The following is a 21,908-nucleotide window of genomic DNA, read 5'->3' as shown; positions in this document are numbered from 1 at the left end:
CGCCCATGGCGGCCTTCTCTCCTCGGACACTCTCTCAAACGCCCTCTCCCTGGGCAGCTTCCCCCTTCCCTGGCGGCCCTTCAGGGTCCTTCTCCCCGGTCAGCCCCAGGCTGTCCCCTCCCGAGCTCTCTGGCCATGCTGTTTGTCCCTGGTCTTCCTCCTTGGTTCTCGCAAGCAAGAACCCTCCGGCCACTCCGTGCGCCTGGCATCTGGCACCCAGCGGGCACTGGATGGGGGACTGGACCAAGTGAGGCCACGCAAAGGCTGGATTCTGTTCTGGAGGAGGGCAGGGAAGGAAGGCAGGACAGGGAGACACCCAGGAGGAGGCGTGGGAGGGGCCCCGGGCTGGAAGGCCCCGCCCACCGTCCCTAACGTCACATCCGCTGACCCCGTTTCCGGTCTTCGACCGCCCTGGGGGCTTTGGGGCGCCCGCCCTGTGGGATCTCGCTTGATCCTCTCAGCACCCCTGGGTGCGATGCCGTTGTTTACAATGCAGGAAACTGAGGCAGACGCGTGAAGAGACAGCGTGGGTCCCACTGCCTGTAACGGTAGGGGCCTGGATTCGAATTCAGTTTTTCTCATCTGTGGGCATGGCTCCCCTAGTGGCCTCACGAGGAATAGGCCCTCGCTGGCTCCACGCACTGCTGATAGAAGGCAGGGCCGCCTCCCTCCTTCAGTTCTTGCTACCCCCTGAAGGGGGGGGCTCCTGGGCCCTCTCCATCCGGGTGAGAGGTCAGAGTGCCGGTCACGTGGTGTCAGTCTTCCTGCCCTGTTGGCCTGGGCTCACGCTGTGATTTTCATTTTTCTTCCCCATCCAAGTTTCATATTTTAAACCAAACCCGGGAGCTGGTGGATTCATGGTTAGTAGAATGACTATAAATGCTGCAGGTGCTACTGAAATAAAAAATAAGTAACCCACGTGGAAGGGGCGGTTTCCGATGGCTGCTCGGATCCTGGAAAGCTGCCATTGGGGTACTGCCGGGCAGGCGAGCAGGACTGCAGGAAAAGGGAGCTAAAAGCCACTGTGGGTGCTGGTGCGGCAGCACAGGATGAAGGACCGCCATGAGGTGGGGGGAGCCCTCAGGGGACTTGGGAGCCGCCCTTCTGAGCCTCTAAGGCAGGGATCCCCAAACTACAGCCCACGGGCCACACGCGGCCCCCCAGGCCATGTATCCGGCCCCCACCGCACTTCCGGAAGGGGCTCCTCTTTCATTGGTGGTCAGTGAGAGGAGCAAGTGTGCCGGGTCACTCAGGTACAGCACTACTTCCGGTGACATCATCCTTGGCTGGCGCCTTGTTCTGAGAGTCCCTGAAGGAGGACGAGGTGCTGCACAAAGGATTCTGCACCATGGAAGACGGCAGCATGGCGAGCCTCCGCCATCCCAGGCAGCCAGCTTTTTTATAGTCCGACCCTCCGGCAGTCTGAGGGACAGTGAAGTGGCCCCTGTGTAAAAAGTGTGGGGACTCCTGGGCCGAGACATGGAGACTGAAGGAGATCCCCGTTTGGCTCCATCCTCCGGGCCTGCCGGCCCTCTGACTGGAGCAGAAATCAGACGAGGGCGACCCTCTGGCACACCTGCTGGAGGGTGCTGGAGGGGGCACGAGGGCTGCCGTTTGGGCACTTGGTCACTGGCCGGGGTCATCACCGCCTGCCCTTTGTCAGACTTCCTGTCCTGCTCTTTCCTTCGGTCATGGCAGGTGGTGGGTAGCTGCCATGTTGCCGTCCCCATCCTGTACGCTTCTAGGATAGAAACTACCTCCATGAGACCTTGACTACCTATCGGGGACTCATTCGGGTTTTAATTTATTCTTATATTTAGGTACACAATTGGAATGTTTTTAAACGTTTCTCCTCTTGTCTTTAGGAGAGGTGATCCATATATTTAATGCTTTTTTTAAAAAATAAAAAACCTAATCGTCCAGCCATAGAGCTTGTGCCAAGTGTGACTGTGGTAGATTCAGGGTCAGATCCTGGGCAGTCTCTCATCCTCCTGGGGGGGGATTGTGTAATTAGCCCAAAAGGCCCAGATTGAAGATCTTTTTAAAGCAATTGTAGGCAAAGCTATTGCCAATAGGCTGAACCAGGGAAGTAGATCTCCTGGAGAAGATGCAGTGAGGCTCATCATGAGTCCAAACGGACCACAAGAGAGGACGTTCTCAGAAATCAAACACTATGTTAGGAGACCTAAGCAGGGTTGAGCCCTGCATCCATTTTCATTCTTGCCAGGCGCCATTATTTTATCCTGATTGTAAACCCGTGCCAAAGTGGGGAATGCTCTGTGATGGCTCCTTGTCAGTCTTTTTTCTTCCTCCTTTTGATTACTCAAACTGTAGTTAAACCCTCCATGACATGTACAACATCTTTTGTGCTCTCAGGCATCTGGTAAGTGTGACCGCGAAAATGTGGGTTCAAGACTGGCTCCTGAGACATGACATGTGAGTGGCCAGAGAAAAGTTTTGATAAACTGAGGCAAGAGAGGATTTCGCCCTTCCATGTTTGTTGCTGACTGACTTACCTGTGAGTGTGACTAGGGGGCTCTAATGGTGGCCACAGAATAGCAAGCTAAATGGAACAATAAAGAAAGGAAACTATCTATCTGTCTCCTATTTTTCCATCTTTTTCCTCTTGTGAAGATAGGATTAACTCTCCCCTTGTCTATTTTTAGCTAAACAAATCAAGAACTTAAAGTACAAGTAAGCTCACACCTCCAAAGACTACTGCACCCTGCCTTGGGCAGTGCTGGGAAAATTGAAAGACTGCCATTGGTTCCTGTAAAGTGGGGGAGCACCGGGAAGCAACACGGAGAAAACCACTTTAAAAGGCCACCTCAAGGATTCAGTCACTCCTTCTGCGTCCATCCATGAGCCAGACTGGAGGAGGAGACGCCTTCCCTGGCTGAAGACACCACTGGGACCTCGGGCCGAGGATTACTGGGAAATCCACACAGAGACGAGGGATTTAGAGAGGCCCCTGCCAGGGCTGAGCCTGGCTTCTCAGAAGGGCTGGTAGGCTTGTTAGAATCTGTGTCTTTGTCTACGTTTTTCCACTTTCACGCTTTCCACCTCTTTGTGAATAAAGCTGCTAAACTTACGCTATAATAGTTTTCAGTTGGGGACCACAATGTGACTTTAGAACTATTATGTTTAGCATAAAGCCCAAATTTAGACTCTTACGCCCTACTTTTTGACAGTTTTCCCTCTTGCAGGAGACAAGTAGGTTAGCCTCCTGGAATCAAGAGGGGCAACTGCACGTGCTGGCCTCCCCAAGACTGTGAAATGACCACAAAAGGTCAGAGCACCCGTTAGGAAGTAGGTGAGTGCGACACCCGTGATAAAGGATGAAAGGTGTAAAACTGTAGAGAATGACGGGAGCGTGTGACCAAGGGCCTTGGGATCTGGGAAAGTTCTAGGCCCAGTGGTTGCTTCTTCTCAGAGTCTGCTCTCCTGGAAGGACCTCAGGCTTGAAAAGGATTTTCCTGTGACCAACAGAGGAAGGAGGTTTTCTGGATCTGACGGGCTGAGCCGAGATGGCGACAAGCCTCTTCTTCAAAGGCAGACTTTTATCCGGGTTCTGGCTCTCACACACATTCAGTCAGGATCCAGGAGCTTGCAAGTCTCTGGGACATGGCAACTGGAGACAGGGATGGACGGGATCTCGGGAATCTCTTACTAGCTGGAAACCCAGGCACCTCCGGTTATCAGGAAAGGCAAGTCACCTCCTTCAGGCGTAGACAAAGAGCCAGCAGAAAGTGATCTCTCAGCTCTCCTGGCTGAACAGTCTTTGGTCCTTGGTTTTATCCCTTCCCCAGATTCTGGAACTGCTCTTTCAGTTCTGTGCCTGTGAGCAGACCCTCCGTTGCAAACCCAGGCCGCTGCTACTTCCTACTTGCAAAGCCTTTCTCACTCTCAATTACCAGCACGTTTGCATTAAGAAAGAACCAGAAGTCACATGAAGGGGAAGAAGGCATGGCCAGCTAAAGCCCTGACCTCCAGAACGGACTGGCAGAAACCCCTGCGTGGCTGGCGAGGTGGCATTGTGACATGCCCGGATGGCAGAACTTGAGCCCAGACTGCCCAATCAGAAAGCCTCTCAGTTGACAGAACTGATTCAGTTTCTTGCCTGAAAATGCAGCTGCCTGGATGTTGGTGGGGACTGGCTGGTCCTCTATGCCAGCACTGTGCCAGGTCTGAAAGAGGGAGGGGCATTTGTCAGGAAGCATCCCTGCCCTAACTGCCCCCCACCCTGCACTGAGTCCTAGCACAGCTCTGTCTCGAGTTTTACTGTAATGTCGATTCCGTTTATCGCATCATTTCTCTGGCTCTGGCTCTCTTCAAGAGATTCACTCTGGTTATTGGGCTGCTCCCATTGTTTCCCAGCAAGCATTTAGTCAAAGACTCAGAGACTTCTTTGCATCCAAACAGCTCAAGATGGCTGAGCCAACCAGAAACGACAAAGGAAGAAATCTGCAACCAAGGAGGCATTCACAGAATTCTCAGCCTAACATGTAAAGCTTAATGCCCTTTCACATCCAGTTCCGGTCAAGGTAGCGCAGAAGCTGTGGCCTGAATTGCCATTCCATCTCTGGTCTCCAGGCCTCCATAGAGACTGCCTCTGTGTGATGCACACTCTCTCCTTCCACCCATTTCGTAAATCCCTTAAAAAAACAAAAAGATGACTTCAAGTCTCACCTTGAATATATCTAGCTTTGGGAGTTTCCTATTTGCAGAAGAGTCCTAGAGCCAACAATATTTTAGGTTGTGTGAAACTTAAAAATTCTCAGACCCTACTTCGTAAGGTTTGGTTAAGACCATTCCCCATTTTAAACAATGAAGGAACTTAGATCAGGAATGTGAGACCTCTACTCCACCCCTACTTAAGGCTGCTTTAGGGGAAGAAACTCCTTGCTAAACAATGAAAAGTACTTAAACCCACACTTATAGTAAGGCAAAAGTTCTTAAGCTGTGCCTATTTTTAGATCTAATACAAAAGGGTGCTAAGTACCTATAAAGGTCAGGCAACTTGTGAATTTAAAAGGAGCAAAGAGGTGAGAACTTACTCAGAGGTTTTTTTTCAGGTGTGAACTTAACCAAAAGTTTAAGTCTACTCAGGTATGAATTAAGAATGGTCTGTCCTTTGGAAAAACGTCTGTGATTGGTAGATGTCAGAACTTAGGGGAAGTGACAAAGGAGAAAATTCCCTTTAAAAGGAGGTCAAAAAGGAGGTCTCGAGGACAAAAGATTTCAGCTGGGAAAAGCTGAATTGGAGGAGGCAGCTGGCCAAAGCTGCCTTGAAGGACTCTCTCGGGTCTCCCTCTCAGAGAATTCTCTCTGGAGATTGAGCTGGCCAAAGCTGAACTGGTGTCTCTCTGAACATTAGAACCTCGCATAGACAAATCTTGTGGTGAGTTGATAAAAGACTGACTGATCCCTCTCTTAGGGTTTTCAACCTAGGCTGGCTCATGCTGGCCTAGGCTGGTATAGCCCTTTTCTCATTATTTCCTATTTCTCTCTCTTCCTTTCTTTAATTCCTCCTTTGTATTAATTAAAATCTCTATAAAACCCAGCTGACTTGGGTATATTTAATAATTGGGATTTTTCCTTGGCGACCACCTTATATTTGATTTAAAACAAGACACTGTCTTGAAACCATATTTTCTGCAGTCACAATTTAAGCCAACCACTCTTTTATCATTACAGTTTATGACTCCCACCATTTTAATCATCACAGTTTATGGCTTACACTACTTTGTTACAGTTGTGACCCTAACACCTAGGCACTGCAATGATTATTTCGGGAATGGTGTTTGTTGATCTAGAGGAGGCCACAATTTATGAGCAGATGTGTGAGGAAAGATAGGAGTGCTCTCACTCACTCCTCCTGAGCTGTGGTACAGAGTATAACTCAGGAGAATGTGATCCCCCTGTGGAAAGCCGGCAATGGGAGTTGAAGGGGGTCCCCCCTAAGTGGTGATGGAAGGGGTGCCCCCAAATACCCGTGTACAAACTGCCTAGGAAGACAAGCCACCCCCTAGTCTGCTGACTCAGCGGGAGGAATCTAGACCAGCACTCAGCTATGGCTGATCAGTAACCCCAGTGAGTTGCTTTCTCCAAGCTCGTTGAATAATTCCTCCTTACTATCTGACTGTTTGAATAATTTAATAACACAAGGATATCAGAGTGTGGAGGTTTGGTTAGAGGTTATCAATGTCCCTATTTCCCAAGTCCCACGAGGTCCTTTGTTCTGACTGCTCCAGAGAAAGGTCAGAATTTCTCCTCACCTTCCCAATTATCTTTTTTTTTTTTTTAATATATTTTATTTGATCATTTCCAAGCATTATTCGTTAAAGACATAGATCATTTTCTTTTCCTCCCCCCCACCCCCCATAGCCGACGCGTAAGTCCACTGGGCATTAGATGTTTTCTTGATTTGAACCCATTGCTTTGTTGATAGTATTTGCATTAGAGTGTTCATTTAAAGTCTATCCTCTGTCATGTCCCCTCAACCTCTGTATTCAGGCAGTTGCTTTTTCTCGGTGTTTCCACTCCCATAGTTTATCCTTTGCTTATGAATGGTGTTTTTTTTTTCTCCTGGATCCCTGAAAGTTGTTCAGGGACATTACACCGCCCCTAATGGAGAAGTCCATTACGTTCGATTATACCACAGTGTATTAGTCTCTGTGTACAATGTTCTCCTGGTTCTGCTCCTCTCGCTCTGCATCACTTCCTGGAGGTTGTTCCAGTCTCCATGGAACTTCTCCACTTTATTATTCCTTTGAGCACAATAGTATTCCATCACCAACATATACCACAGTTTGTTCAGCCATTCCCCAATTGATGGGCATCCCCTCGTTTTCCAGTTTTGGGCCACCACAAAGAGCGCAGCTATGAATATTTTTGTACAAGTCTTTGTGTCCATTATCTCTTTGGGGTACAGACCCAGCAGTGCTATGGCTGGGTCAAAGGGTAGATATTCTTTTGTCGCCCTTTGGGCATAGTTCCAAATTGCCCTCCAGAATGGTTGGATCAGTTCACAACTCCACCAGCAATGAATTAATGTCCCTACTTTGCCACATCCCCTCCAGCATTCATTACTTTCCTCTGCTGTTATGTTAGCCAATCTGCTAGGTGTGAGGTGATACCTCAGAGTTGTTTTGATTTGCATCTCTCTGATTATAAGAGATGTGGAACACTTCTTCATGTGCTTGTTAATAGTTTTGATTTCTTTATCTGAGAACTGCCTATCCATTTCCCTTGCCCATTTATCAATTGGAGAATGGCTTGATTTTTTGTACAATTGATTTAGCTCATTATAAATATGAGTAATTAAACCTTTGTCAGAGGTTTCTATGAAGATTTTTTCCCAATTTGTTGTTTCCCTTCTGATTTTAGTTATATTGGTTTTGTTTGTACAAAAGCTTTTTAGTTTGATGTAGTCAAAATTATTTATTTTACATTTTGTGATTCTTTCTATATCTTGCTTGGTTTTAAAGCCTTTCCCCTCCCAAAGGTCTGACATGTATACTATTCTGTGTTTACCCAATTTACTTATGGTTTCCTTCTTTATGTTTAAGTCACTCACCCATTTTGAATTTATCTTGGTGTAGGGTGTGAGGTGTTGATCTATTCCTAGTCTCTCCCACACTGTCTTCCAATTTTCCCAGCAGTTTTTATCGAATAGTGGATTTTTGTCCCAAAAGCTGGGATCTTTGGGTTTATCGTATACTGTCTTGCTGAGGTCGTTTTCCCCCAGTCTATTCCACTGATCTTTGCATGCTGCTCTTACAGCACCATGGCTTGGACTTGGGTGAGTGAGCCTTCAGTACATGCTTCATGTAGTCCACAAGAGGGGAAGAAAGAACCTGACTACCAGAATGAAGTTCTGGAAAAGGATTGAGGCTACAGAAAAAAGTAGCTAACTTCAGTGAGGAGTCCAGATGATTTCTCCTCTGGGATGGAGGCAAAGGCAAGACTGACAACTCTCAGAATTCTAAGTTGAACTGAAGGAATAAGGACCTGCTGCATCACCCCAAGATTCATGGGCAAATAAGAGCCAAAATTCACAAATTCTCTTCTTTGGGGCCACAACTGGAAAGGAAAAGACTTCAGAGGTCCAACCTCTTCATTTTATAGTCAAGAAACATGAGGTCCAGGAGGTTGAGTGATGGACCCAGTCACAAAAGTACAAAGTGATAAGCAGAACTTGAACCCAACTCCTACGGCACCATATCCAGTGCTTCTCATAATGTACCATGCAACTTCTATGAGTCAGCTGTGCTCTCCAGACAAATGCCATTTTTTCTGCCAAGTATTGCTCTGGAGTTAAAGTCCTGCCCACATATTCATCACATGAGTGAACAAAGAAAGATTCCTCTAACTTTGGAACTAGAAGAAATCTAGTTGATGATTTTCGTAATTTTTAAGGAAAGGATTTGGGGAGATGCATGCCTAGATGGCTACAATAGTCTTGGTAAATTAGGAGGAAAATGTAGGGAATGTGGGTATGATGGGGCTATGGTCTTGACAAAAGAAGTAAAAGATCTGGAACAACTTCTGAGAGAAAGGATAGATTTGCTCCATATTTAAAGTTCTCTTTGCTTTTATTCTTTTATAAAGGATGTTAGCTCTGACTGAAATTCTTCACATTTCATTATATTTATAAGGCTTCTGCCCAATATAAATTATATAATATTCAGTAAGTTTTGTGATCTGGTTGATGGGCTTTCTAACATTCATTATACACATAAGGTTTCTCCTTTAAAGAACTGATTCTTTAGGGAAAAAATATTTTTATTCTGTATTTAAATAAGAAACATGAACATTCTAATAGGCAAAGAACAGAATTTATAATTCAATTTGTTATAATTTGGTATTTTTTAAAAAGGAGAATGTTAAATTTAACATGGTAATTAAAAAGCAAACAAACAACTGTCCTGCTTATCTATATGCCCTCATTATGAACCAATGTTGAGTGAGATATTTGCTCAAGGAATGAGGTCTTCCCTCAGTCATGTCATTCATAGTTTCTTCCCAATATGAATTTTCTGATGTTGAGTAAGCTGTGATCTCTGGCTGAAGACCTTGCCACATTTGATACATTCATAAGGTTTCTCACCAGTATGAATTCTCAGATGCAGAGTGAGTCCTATCCTCTGACTGAAAGCCTTTCCACATTCACTGCATCCATAAGGTTTCTCACCAGTATGAATTCTCTGATGTAAAGTGAGTCCTATCCTCTGTCGAAAGGCCTTTCCACATTCATTACATTTATAAGGTTTTTCTCCAGTATGAATTGTCTGATGTTGAGTAAGTCCTGACCTATGACAGAAGGCCTTTCCACATTCACTGCATTTATAAGGTTTCTCCCCGGTATGAATTCTCTTATGTAGATTAAGTTGTGATCTCTGGCTAAAAGCTTTCCCACAGTCATTACAATCATAAGGTTTCTCTCCAGTGTGAATTCTCAGATGTAGATTAAGTTGTGACCTCTGACTAAAGGCCTTCCCACAGTCACTGCATACATAAGGTTTTTCTCCAGTGTGAATCCTCTGGTGTAGATTAAGTTGTGACTTCTGGCTAAAGGCCTTCCCACAGTCATTGCATACATAAGGTTTCTCTCCAGTGTGAATCCTCTGGTGTAGATTAAGTTGTGACCTCTGGCTAAAGGCCTTCCCACAGTCGCTGCATGCATAAGGCTTTTCTCCAGTATGAATTCTCCAATGTCTAGTAAGGCTTATTCTATATCTGAAAGTCTTCTCACACTCATTACATGAGTAACGATTCTCTATGGTATGAACTTTATTGTGCTGGTAATTATGTTGAGTGAGCTGTGCTCTCAGCCGGAATGCCATCCCACATTCATTACATTCATAAGGTTTTTCTCCAGTATGAATTCTCCGGTGTCTAATACGGTGGGTACTTAAGCGAAACGCCATCCCACATTCATTACATTCATAAGGTTTGTCTCCTGTATGAATTCTATTATGTCGATTAAGCTCTGTTTTGTGACTGAAGGCCTTCCCACATTCACTGCACTGATAAGGCTTCTCTCCGGTATGAATTCTCCGATGTTGATTCAGCTGTGATCTCAGGCGGAAGGCCTTCCCACATTCATGGCATTCAAAGGGTTTCTGTCCTGTATGAATTCTCTCATGTTGGGTAAGCTGTGATCTCTGGCTAAAGGCCTTCTCACATTCATTGCATGCATAAGGTTTCTCACCAGTATGAATTGTCAGATGTTGAGTTAGTTGTGTTCTCAGGTGGAAGGCCTTACCACATATATTACAGTCAAATGGTTTCTCCCCAGAATGAATTGTTTGATGTTGAGAAAGCTGTGACGTAAGGGAGAAGGCCTTCCCACATTCATTACATTTATAATGTTTCTCTCTGGTATATGTTCCATTATTTTTAATGAGAGCTATATTATACTTAAAGGATTTTCCACATTCATTATAACTGGAATATATCTTCTTTAAGTACGTTTGATTATATTTTCTATGGTCTATATAAGATTTGTGTTTTTTCTTGGTTGAACATTTATGGGGTCTCTTTCCTACTATTTTTGTGTGTTTTGAAAAGACAATTGGTCCCAGACTGAAGGTTCTACTAAATTTATCATAGTCATAAACCCTCATTTTATTGGTAGAATTATTTACCATGACCTTTGATGGCTGAAAATGGTTTTCTTCATTGTTTTGCTGGCTCTTTAACCTGGCATAATATTCCCAGGCTCCTCCCAACCTGGAGAAGTAAGGATTATCACTTCTGGGTATTTCTTGGGATAATTCTTCCATAGAAATGACCAACTTTGGAGGTGACTCCTTGGCTTCAAACAGAGTCTCCCAATCTGAAAGACATTAAAAAATGTAAATATCCCCCATTTCCCTGGTCATACAATTGATCCTATCCTGTATCCTCCATAAAAACCAGTTTTTCTAAATCTATTTCCTCCAAAACTGCCTTCTAAACAATCTTTTAAAAGAGTAACTCGCAAGTTTGCTTCTAGATCTTGTTTATTTCATCTATTCCACAAATGTACTTTTCAACCAATGTAGGAATTTTTACTATTATTGTTTTATGATATGACATTGAGAATTCTTGTAATGTTAGATTCTTTATCTTATCTTTTTGAAAAATTATTGCTTTTGTTATACTTTACCTTTTGTTTTTATTTAAAAACTGACTGGAAATGGCATAACATTGCAGATTAAGGTAATATTGTCATTTTTGTTTGTGTTGGCATGACCCATCTATGAACACCGATTCCCTCTCAAAATTATTAGTCATTCTATATTTCCATGAAAATAATTGTCTTGGTTAGATGTGATAAGCCAGTCTCATTCCCCCCCAACTCCCACCCCATGCCTCCTTTGGTATATAAGTTAGCCTATTTCTTTTCCTACAAGCTAAGGAAGTTGTCCCCAAGATTTGAACCACAATCAGGGGCTAGAAGTAAAGTTCCTTGGCTTCCTGTTCTAAGAGCATAAACAGACCTGATCACATGGAATAAACTTAGCAGACATTCTAAATCAGGCTCAGTCTACAGGAGGTTATCATAACAATAATGACTATGATATCTCACATTTATAAAGTGTCTACTATATGCAGGAACTAAGTGCTAATCTGGCCTTCACAACAATCCTGGGAGGTAGGTGCTGTCATACCCATTTTACAGATGAGAAAACCAAGACAGCAAACGGTCTCAATATCTGGGTGATAGATAGCTATTCTATATAGAAGAAATATACAGTAGATGGAAGCAAGGGCAGGCAACACTGGGTGAACAAAAGAATGTCTAGATATAATATATACTTTTACCCTGCTATTATGATGAAGTCATTATCTCTATTAGTTTTCAATCCAGCCATTCTAGAAAGCAATTTGGAACCATATCTAGAAAGTAATTAAACTCTCTGACACAGGAATGCCATTACTAGGCCTGTTTATTAAAAAAGATCAAGCAAAGAGAAAACTGCCCTACACATACAAAATTAAGAGTGGATCTTTTTCTTGGAAAAAGAAAAAGAAATGGAAACTAAAAGGGTGCCCAAGCTATTTCAGAATGGCTAAACAAATACTATACCTAAACATTAAGTGTTTATTCTTTCACAAGGAATAACACCACAGGCTATTTTATTGAAACCAAGAACACCTGTAATGAAGTGGTACAAAATGAAATGAGTAGAACCAGGAGAACAATTGATACAGAAAGCAACATTGTAAAGAAAACCTCTGAGAGATTTAAGGCTCAGAAGTGAAGGTCCTAGAGACCCGATAGCTGCCCTCTTGCCAAAGGAAACACATTCACTGGGCTGTGAGATATACTTGTCTTTAGATTATGTCACTATGTAGGTTTGTTTTGCTCTCCATAATCATAATAAAAAAGTTTGTCCTAAGCATTTCTACTAAAATTGAACCTTTAAAGCCCACTTTCCAAAAGGCAAATTTTCTAAAAAGTAATTTCTCTTTTCAGGTCATTCAAGGGGCCCACAACCATGGCCTACTCAGTGGCCCGGTGCAAGTCACTGCCTCCCTGGCCTTTCTTCTCTTCTGTGATATACCTCAGTCAGACAGGCTGGCCTCCGACTCCCCTGCAGCTCAAGGTCTGCCCAACAGTCTTGTACCCATTCACAGTGATTCTGTGTGTCTGTGTAAGAATGACATCCGTGTAAATGGAAACAACTATAAAAATCTGAAGCCTGTCAAGAGAAAGTGCATCTGACCCTCCTTCCTTTGAAGGGGGGACTACATGGCTGGGCAGCAGCCATCGGTGTTGCCAGAGAAGCAGAAAATCTCTCACTTTCTCTCTTGTTTTTTGTTACAAGGATAACTGGGAAACATTTGGAAATGAAGGGGGTGTAGAAACAAGTGGTACATAAAATGTCTGAATTAAGGGGAAAACCCTAAAGATAGGGACAAGTGACAGTGATGCCCTTCTTAGCTGTGAATCTTGAGATTTCTCAGACTTATGAATGTTAAAAATTTCCACATTGGGGAATTCTCAATTGGAACAATTCCCCACTGGGAACATTCCCCATTTTGATGTGAGAACTCGCCAGGATCAGAAATGGGAGAATCTCTACTCCACCTGTACTTAAGACTGCTTTAGGGGAGAAAACTCCTTGCTAAACAATGAAAGTACTTGGACCCATGCTTATGATGAGGCAGGGAGTTCTTTGAGCCATGCCTATTTTTAGAATTGATACAATGGGGTGCTAGGTACCTATAAAGGCCGGGCAACTTGTAAACTTGCCAGGAGCAAAGAGGTGAAAACTTACTCAGAGGTTTTCTCTTGAGGAGATTAGTCGACTCAGCTGTGTTTTCTCTGGTTCAGACTTACTGAGGGGATTAGTCAACCCAGCTGTGTTTTCTCTGGTTCAGACTTACTTTGGGGATTAGTCGACTTAGCTGGGAATTCAGAATGGGCTGTTCTTTAGAAAACGTCTACGGTGATTGGTAGATGGAAGGACTTAGGGGAGGTGACATAAGAGAAAAAAACCCTATATAAGAAAAAGACAATCGTTTTGGAGAATCTCTCTTGAGAGAGGCTCTGGAGAAGGGAAGCTCTTGGAGGACAATCTCTAAGGAGGTCTCGCTGGAGCTCCTCTGAGGGGACTCTGTCCCTCTGGATGCTCTTGAGAGAGGCCCTTTGAAACAGTCTCTGGCTGGAAGGCTCTTTGAGGAGGACTCTGTCTGGAACTCTCTCTGAGGAGACTCTGTCACTAGAATCCTTGCTTAGACAGACCTTGCGGTGAGTGATAAAAGACTGACTGACTGATCTCTCTCTCTTAAGACTCAGGTCTAGGCCATGTTGACTTAAGGCCCTTTATACTTATTTCCTTTTTCTCTCTTTCTCTTCCTTTCTTTAATTCCTCATTTGTATTAATTAAATTCTCTATAAAACCCAGTTGACTTGGGTATATTCATAATTGGGAATATTTCCCTGGCGACCACCTTATATTTGATTTAAAACCAAGACACTATAGTGAAACATATTTTCTGCGGTCAATTTACTCACCCACTCTTATATCTACTACAATTTATACCTTCCACTATTTTTACTCACTACAGTTTACATCATCAACTATTTTAATTATAACATAGCTCACTACTTAACTCGGCCAAAGGAAATAAAGTCTCAAACAAACATATTAATTCAGCTTCACTTATGGAAACAACCCAGTCAGTGTTCAACAGTAGAAATGGAGCAGCCTGCCATCATAACTGCCAGAAGTACACACTGAGAAAAGTTCAATTTAAAAAGTTATAACAATCTTCAAAAGAATACAGGAGGAAAAAGTCAGAAGGGGACATGGCAGAAACAGACTTTTTATTATCTGGTTTAAGTTACTAGACACCTTAAAAGAGAACAGATTGGCTTGAATAGTCAAGGGATACAAAGGAAGGACAGCTAAGAATCAGGTGACCCCAAAGAGCAGAAGACTGAGAGAAATGCCCCAGCAAGGGGGACAGATGTGTCCATGGAGACACAGGCAAGGCTGTGAGAGGCTCATGTGACAGAGGAATGGCGAGGGCAATACCTCCAGGAATGGTCAGCGGAGCTATGCTAAGCAGACTCTGTCTGCCAGGGTTACTCACCTGAGCAGTTGCTTCTTTGGCCTTCTCCTCCCAGCTTCCATGATGCTTCTCCCTGCTCCAGCTGATAAATCACATCTGGTTTGGAGACCACAAGCCCTGTTCAATGGGAATGGGAAAGCGTTAGGAACAGAAGCTGCCTCCAAACCAAATCCCTGCCCTTGTTTCTCTTGGGGAAGCTGGGCCTGCCAGGAGGGTCCAGAGGGGAATCTATACAAATTCAGAGGGATCCTCTAGCATGTCTTCCCAGGAAGAGGAATAGTAAGGTGGTGTGCATCTCAGAGGAGATTTGGGCTAAAAAAATTTCACTACATCAACTTGTGAAGAGGAAGGAGTCTTCTGTTCTCTGGGCATCTGGCTCTGGGACTTTAGAGGAGAATCGAAGACTTGAGGGAAGGCAATGGGAGGGTCAACAACCTCAGGGATAAGATAACCACTCTGCTAGCTTCCAGGTGTATAAAAAAAACCAAACTTTTAAAGGGGAGATACCATCTTTTACAAGCCATTTAAAAAAAAATATATATATATGTATATATTAAACCCTTACCTTCAATCTTAGAATCCATACTGTATGTTGTTTCCAAGGCAGAAGAATGGTAAGATTTTGGAAAAACAATTTTAACTTGAAAAAATGCTGTCTGTTGGCCACAAAAGAAAATTATCAATCTGTGATGTCTTCGGGCCAAATGAGAGTTGCTGCACACCCAAGGAGCCCCCAAAATATTTACTTAGGGAAGAAGAACCCTCCCCCCCCCCCCCACTCGGAGCAGCTTCTAAGTCAGGGAAGGGAGGCTCTTACCCAGCCAGACCAGGTTTCTGAAGTTTTCCAGCATCACTTGCTGGTACAATTCTTTCTGAGAAAGTTCCAGGAGTTGCCACTCCTCTGCAGTGAAGTGCACAGCCACATCCTTGAATGTCACCAAGTCCTGAAACACCAACGACATGAATGCTTACCCAGGACTTCCTCTTGCACGGACTAAAAGATCTGGAAAGAGAAGGGAAACTCCAAGACATGTTCTCGATCTTTTGTTAATCCCAGGCCCCACTATGGATCTCTTCTCAGAATCACATTTTTAAATGCATAAAAGAAATACACGGGGTTAGGAAGGAAACCAAGCCAAAGGCTGGTGAAAATGAAGTTCTCTTTCAGGTCCATAAACCCCTGTATCGGGCAGATAACCGGAGAAGAGTCAAAGACTTGCTGCATAGCCTCAACAGTGGGCCGCGATCAAGTAATCCATAGCAATGGGAGAAGCTAGACAAGGTCAGTCAGGAAGACCTGGGTTCAGGCCTCACCTCTGAACCCCCAACCAGACCCTGAGCAGGGGCTGCTCCACCTCCTGGGCAAAGGTGTCCCCTGCATGAAAGCAGCCTAAATCCATGAGATCAGAGTACCACTATTAGGACCTACACAGGGTCTGCAGGCCAAAGGGCCATATCACCATCCAGGAATGGCAGAAGGGAGAGTAGGCAAAGACATAACCTCTACAGGGAGGTCTAAGCTTAGGGATTCAGGGTATGACGAGTGAACTATTCATTGAGCAACAGGGGATAGGGCCCTGTGCCTGAAGTCAGGGAAAATCTTCCCAAGTTCAAATCTGGCCTCAGACACTTCCTAGCCGGGTGACCCTGGGCAACTCACTTCACTCTGTTTGCTTCAGTTCCCTCATCTGTAAAACAAGCTGGAGAAAGAAATGGCACTAATCAACCACTCCTGTATCTCTACTAAGAAAACCTACAATGGGGCCAGAGAGAGTCTGCCATGATTGAAATGACTCAACAATACCTATAATTCAGCTTAAACTAAATGGTCAAATAGGCAATGATGTAATTGCTCCTCTTTAAATATATTTTGTATTATAGTAGTGCTTAGCTCCTTTTCAAATATTTAACTTCAATTTTATTTTTCTCAATTACATATAAACCAAAATGCTCAACATTTGTTTCCTAAACTTGAGTTCCACATTCTCTCCTTCCCCCGCCCGAGAAGGGAAGCAATCTGATACAGATTAGACATATGCAGACATGCAAAACATTTCCTTATTCATCATGTTGCAAAAGAAAATGAGAATACAGGAATTTGCTACAAAGCATGTTCCTCTCTGCATCAGGCTCCCTCAGTTCTCTCTGGAGGTGGAGAGCATTTTTCATCCCAAGTCTTTTGGAATTGTCCAAGATCATGGTGGATAAATCCAGTCCTTCACAGCTAGTCATTCCACAGCATTACTTCTGTCCTCCTGGTTCTGCTCCTTCACGGAGGTCTTTCCAGGGCTTTTCCATGACCATCCAGTCTGCTCATTATTTCTTATAGCACAACAGTGTTCCATCACTCACGTAGGCCACAGCTTCTTCAGCCCTTCTCCAATGATGGGCGTCCCCTCAGTGTCCAATTCTTGGCCACCACAGAAAGGGCTGTTATCGATATTCTCCCGCCATGGTTCCACATGGCTCTCCAGAATGGTTGGGCCATCAGCATTCCAGTTTCTCCACATCTATTCCAATGTTTAGCCACTTAGGTGTGGAAATGTGTGAAGTAAATATTTAGGGGACATTCATCCTAGCTCTAATCCATGCACCATGAATGAATGTAGGAATCACGAGTAATGACTCCGACGTCAGCCTCCCAGAGCAGGCCTGGTGCGATGGCATGACGAACAGAAGCCAGATGGTGAGCCGTTGGCCGATAGGAAGATCTGGGCAAGGGGCTGAGAGAAAGGTTTGAGAAGCCAGTGCAGGAAGCAGGGTCGCTCTCTGCTTCTGTGCTGGAGCTTTGCTCTCGGCTATGATGGGGGCCAGATTTTTGCTTTAAGTTAGAAAGGCTGAAAAGCCTATTTCTCTCTCTTTATTATAAAAGCGTGTAAATCTAGTGATAAGCCTTTTTACATGTAACAAAGTGATAGCTCAGAGTTGTTTTAACTGGCATTTCTCAGATCGAGAGTGATGCAGAGTGTATTTTTTCATATGACCACATAGTTTTGAATTCTTCTTCTGAGAAGTGCCTGTTGGTGTCCTTTGACCATCATCAATGGATCCTTTACATCTGACTCGGTTCTCTACATAACTTGAGAAATGAGGCCTTTATCAATTTTGCTGTAAAAATGTTTTCCCAATTATCTGTTTTCCTTCTAATCCTGGCTGTCATGATCTTGATTGTACAACCCCCTTTTAATCAAAATAATCCATTTTACATCCCATAATGCTCTCTAACTCTTGTTGCTCATAAATTCTTCCCTAATCCATATCGCTGACTGGTAACATTTTCCATGCTCCCCGAATTCGCTTATCATTTCACTGATTTTAACTTTTATCTTGGGTTATGGCATGGATGTTGGCCTATATGTAGTTTCTGCTAAACTGCTTTTTAGTTTTTCCAAGTAATTTTTGCCAAATGGTGGACTTCTTGTTCCCAAAGCAGGGGTATGGCTGGATCCCAGGGTAGGCAGTCTTTTAAAGGCCTTTGCACACAGTCCCAAATTGCCCTCCAGAATGGTTGGACCAGAACTGAGCCAAGTGCTCAGAAGGAGTCCATCGAGGCTGTCCTCTCTTAAGTCTTCCTCGAGGAAACCAAGAGTCGCTTCCTCAGCCTTCACGGAGGCTGCCCAAATCCTACCATCTGCATGGCTGTCTGGACTTTTCTCTTTAAGGTTATAGAGCGAGAGAGGGAAAGGAGTCTTTTAGAGATATCGCTTAAACCAATATTTACAGAAAAGTAAACTGAGGCATCAAGGGGAATAGCTGGAGGTGTCATGGTGCAGGGAGCTGGGCCTGGAGTCAGGGAGACGAGAGGTAAAATCCGGCCTCAGACACTGACAGGCTGTGTGACCCTGGGCAAGTCCCTTACCCTCTGATTGCCTCAGCCTCCTTAACTGTAAAATGAAGATCATAAGAGTACCTGCCTCCCAGGGTTGTGAGGACAGAATTGGAAGTGTGTAAAGTGCCTGTGAGAGAGATGCAGGTTAAAGATGAGCCTCATGAGGGTCAAGACTTCATCTCTCCATGGCACTCCTGAGCTCCTCCTGGGCAGGGACAGCCTGATGAGGTTTGTAGAGGCCTCTACGGAGGGCCAGACAGGTGGCTCAGTGGAGTGTGCCAGGCCTGGAGTCAGGAGGCTCCAGGTTCAAATCCGAACTCAGACAAGAAGTATGACCTTGGGCAAGTCACCCCCATTGCCCAGCCCTTATCAGTTTTCTGCCTTGGAACCAATTCACAACTCCACCAGCAGTGTATCAGTGTCCCAATTTTGCCACACCCCCTCCAACATTTATCACTTTCCTTCGATGCCATATTGGCCAGTTGTGATGTTGAAATCACTTTAAAAGACTGATATTAATATTAATTAATAAATCAATACTATAAATAATATGACAAATTATGATATAAATATATTTTAAAATAAAATATATTATAAATATAATGTAAATAATTAATAATATAATAAATATCATAATCATAATAAATAAATAATAAATTAAGTATAAATTTAAGGTCGCCAAGGAATTCAGCTATGTAATTCCTAAATGAAAACTCAAGTCAGCCGCCAACTTTTTTAATGGTGTTTTCATTACAAACAGGAGGAAGAAAGTATTAGAGGGAGAGAGAGGGGGAGAGAGAGACCATAGGTTGGTATAGGGTGTGAGATATTGGCCTATATCTAGCTTCTCCCATATATTAGCTCTGCCTCCCCATGAACAATTCATATTTTTCCAATTGTTTAGCTCTAATTTTATTTGTGAAAAGTGTTTTGTGATTAGGTTCATAATTCCCGAGTTTGTCTTGGCAGTGGATTCCCAAGGATTTTATATCGTCTACAGTGATTTCAAAGGAAGTTTCTTTTTCTAATTTGTGCTCCTGGATGCTGTTGGAAATATATTAGAAATGCTGGTTTTTCCTGTGGGCTGATTTTGTATCCGGCAACTTTGCAGAGTCATTAAAAATTGCTACTTATTGTAGATTTTCTCAGGTTCTCCAAGTGCGCCATCGTGTCGGCCGCAGCGTGTGGTTTCCTCACTGCCTGCTTTGATGCCCTCCGGCGAGTGTTCCTGGTACAGTGCCGAGTCGTAGAGGTGACAAGGGGCATCCTTGGCTCCCTCCTGATCTTACTGGGAAGGCGTCTAGGTTGTCCCCACTGCAGGGGATGTTGGCCGGTGGTTTCAGATAGATCCCGTTTATTGTTAGGATCTGCCGGTGACTCCTGTGCTTTCCGGTGTGTTTAATCGGAAGAGCTGTGCTTGCAGCATTGACTCTATAACAGAAGGGAGGGGGGAGGGGACCCAGCTCCGGCTAGAAGACGGAAGTGTCTGCAAGACCTGTACAAACGGATCCATAACCGCGGGGGGGGGGGGGGTTCTTATCCCAGTGTGTACAGACAAGGAAACAGAGGCAAACACGCCACGTGACTCGCCCAGGGTCACACGGCCAGAGTCTGAAGCTGGCTCTGAATCCTCCTGAGGGCTTCCCATCGCACAGGGTGGCACAGCGGGCCGGTAGGAAGGAAGCTGGAGACAAGAAACCCCAACGGAGGGGGCCGGAGGGGCGGCAGCTGAGGCTGCGCCGAGAAATGGGACCAAAATAAAGACAAGGCAGTCAAACAGGCTCCATCAGCTCGGCTGGACCGCCAGCCCCACCCGCCAGCCTCCCCTCCAAGCCTCAGCAGGAAATCGGGCGGGCGCGGAGGGTTCTGGGAAAGCGAAGGCGGCCAGAAGCGGAATTTGGCAAAAGGTGGGAGGAAAGAAGGAAACTGGCGGAGGGTGGGTAGGGGCGGCGGCAGCGGGCATTGGGGGTGGGGTGGAGGCCCGAGAAGGCCTGCATTAAAGGAGGATTGGGGCAAAGGCGACAAAGTCAAGTGGAACCGGCTCCGCGGGGTCCCTGCGCCAAGGCGCGGCCAATCGTGGCCGCTCCCCCCCCCCCCCAATTCCAGTCTCCTCCTTGCCCGGCCCCAAGCTGGAATGGGGTCCCTGTCGGCCCCTCCTCCTACCAGAAGCCAGACCTGGTTTCTCCCTCTTGGAATCCTCAATCCTTGGCCCTTCATCCTCCCATCTAAACGATCTTGTTCCGTCCACACGTGTCCCCCCACCAGAATAGAAGCTCCCCGGGGCAGCGGCAGCCGGGGAAGACATGGCTGAGGACCGGGTGGGGATCTGGCAGGATCTCGTGTGGCGGGCCTGGACCGCAGGGTCATCCGGGCAGCGGGGCAAGAGGGGCCGGGCCGCCCCCGGATGCCCCACCCGACCCAAGGAGCAGCGCGGAGGAGCCTTACCCGGCGGCGGGGCGCGGTGGCAGACATCTCTCCTCTGGCCAGAGGTGGAGCGGCTACAACCGCTCATTCGCTCTCGGAATCTCCGGGGAGCCCACGTGGCCAGCACGTGGCGGAAGGAGGGGGCGGGGGCGGGGCTGCCCCTCTTCAAGTGACCCCTAGCGGGGGAGGAGGGTGCGCTGCGGCCGCCGTGCCCGGGGTGGGGGGCGGGAAGATGCTTCTGTCAGCTTCGGGCTGCTGCCCCGCCCCCCTCCCACCCCTCCTCCCCAGGCGGAGATCCTCCTCCACTCCCAGCCACGAGGATTCAGCATTCGCTCTTCGGGTTCGACTCCCAGGAAGCCCTGGCGGAGGACCTCTCTGCCAGGACGGAAGCGGAAGTGACAGCCGACCGCGGAAGATCCCACGAGCTTCTGGGAAACGTAGTCCAGGGGCTTGCGAGGCCCGCGCGGGCGCCTGGTGGTTCTGGATCTTGGGCGGTGCTCTCCCTTCTCCCAGGCTCTCGCTGCCCGCGCCTCTGCCCCGCCAGACCACCACCCGGGCCCCAGGACCCCGGACTGAGCCCCGCCTCAGGTGTCCCTCTGTCAGGCAGACTCCCTACGGCTCCGGGCCTCAGTTTCCCCTCTGTGCCCGCTGAGCTAAGGCGCAAGCTGGGCCTCTACGTGAGCTGACCCTGACCCAAGCCTCAGGGCGGGGCCAGCCCTCCTAGACCTGCCTGCTAAGGCCTCTGTCCGAAGCCCGGGCTCCTCCTCTGCCTCATTTGTATCAGCTGCTCTCAGCCCTGAGCCCCTGAGCTCCGGCTGCCTGCAACAAGGCTGATGGAGGAATCAGATCAGACCGGAAGTGGCAGTGTCTGATAGCCCCGGCTCCCGGCAGGACGCCCAGCCTGGTACCCCTCCAGTCACAAGGCCCAGGAGCGGCCTGACCCATCCTGTGGGGTCCAGCTCCCTCTCGGTTCATTGATGGGGCTAGTCCTACTCTGCCTTGTGAGAGACTTTGCGTGGGGGCATGGCGAGGCAGCCCCCGGGTGCCTAGCACTGTGGCAGCGCCTAGGAGGGGTCTACAG

General features: G+C 46.1%; 1 protein-coding gene and 1 long non-coding RNA gene across 5 annotated transcripts; one reads left to right on the top strand and one right to left on the bottom strand.

Annotated features, from left to right (window-relative positions):
* Window positions 1-2: 2 nt before the first annotated feature.
* On the top strand, window positions 3-12,708 carry LOC130457868 (uncharacterized). The gene is made up of 2 exons (XR_008917115.1): window positions 3-548; window positions 12,470-12,708. It is a non-coding gene; the product is annotated as an uncharacterized LOC130457868 (long non-coding RNA).
* On the bottom strand, window positions 8,770-21,658 carry LOC100015852 (zinc finger protein 260-like). 4 transcript variants are annotated; one of them, XM_056820251.1, is made up of 5 exons: window positions 20,849-21,213; window positions 15,392-15,518; window positions 15,140-15,159; window positions 14,596-14,691; window positions 8,770-10,843 (listed from the first exon to the last, which is right to left on the bottom strand). In XM_056820251.1, the coding sequence occupies exons 1-5, from the start codon at window positions 20,913-20,915 to the stop codon at window positions 9,015-9,017; spliced, it is 2,139 nt and encodes a 712-aa protein (XP_056676229.1). In that variant the 5' UTR covers window positions 20,916-21,213; the 3' UTR covers window positions 8,770-9,014. The 4 variants fall into 4 exon arrangements, with proteins under 4 accessions (XP_056676229.1, XP_056676231.1, XP_056676230.1 ...); XM_056820253.1 differs by lacking the exon at window positions 15,140-15,159 and having other exon boundaries at window positions 15,392-15,577; window positions 20,849-21,218; XM_056820252.1 differs by lacking the exon at window positions 15,140-15,159 and having other exon boundaries at window positions 20,849-21,218.
* Between the last annotated feature and the right edge of the window lie 250 nt (window positions 21,659-21,908).

Source organism: Monodelphis domestica, chromosome 3 (assembly GCF_027887165.1).
Source record: "Monodelphis domestica isolate mMonDom1 chromosome 3, mMonDom1.pri, whole genome shotgun sequence".
Taxonomy (NCBI): domain Eukaryota; kingdom Metazoa; phylum Chordata; class Mammalia; order Didelphimorphia; family Didelphidae; genus Monodelphis; species Monodelphis domestica.
This window is presented reverse-complemented; position numbering and strand designations above follow the sequence as displayed.

Coding starts and splice junctions, on each gene's coding strand:
- LOC100015852 (XM_056820251.1), bottom strand. CDS start 20,915: ATGAGCGGTTGTAGCCGCTCCACCTCTGGCCAGAGGAGAGATGTCTGC. Junction 15,519..20,848: donor CCACCGCGCCCCGCCGCCGG/GTAAGGCTCCTC, acceptor TTGGTGTTTCAG/GACTTGGTGACATTCAAGGA. Junction 15,160..15,391: donor CAGAAACCTGGTCTGGCTGG/GTAAGAGCCTCC, acceptor AACAACATACAG/TATGGATTCTAAGATTGAAG.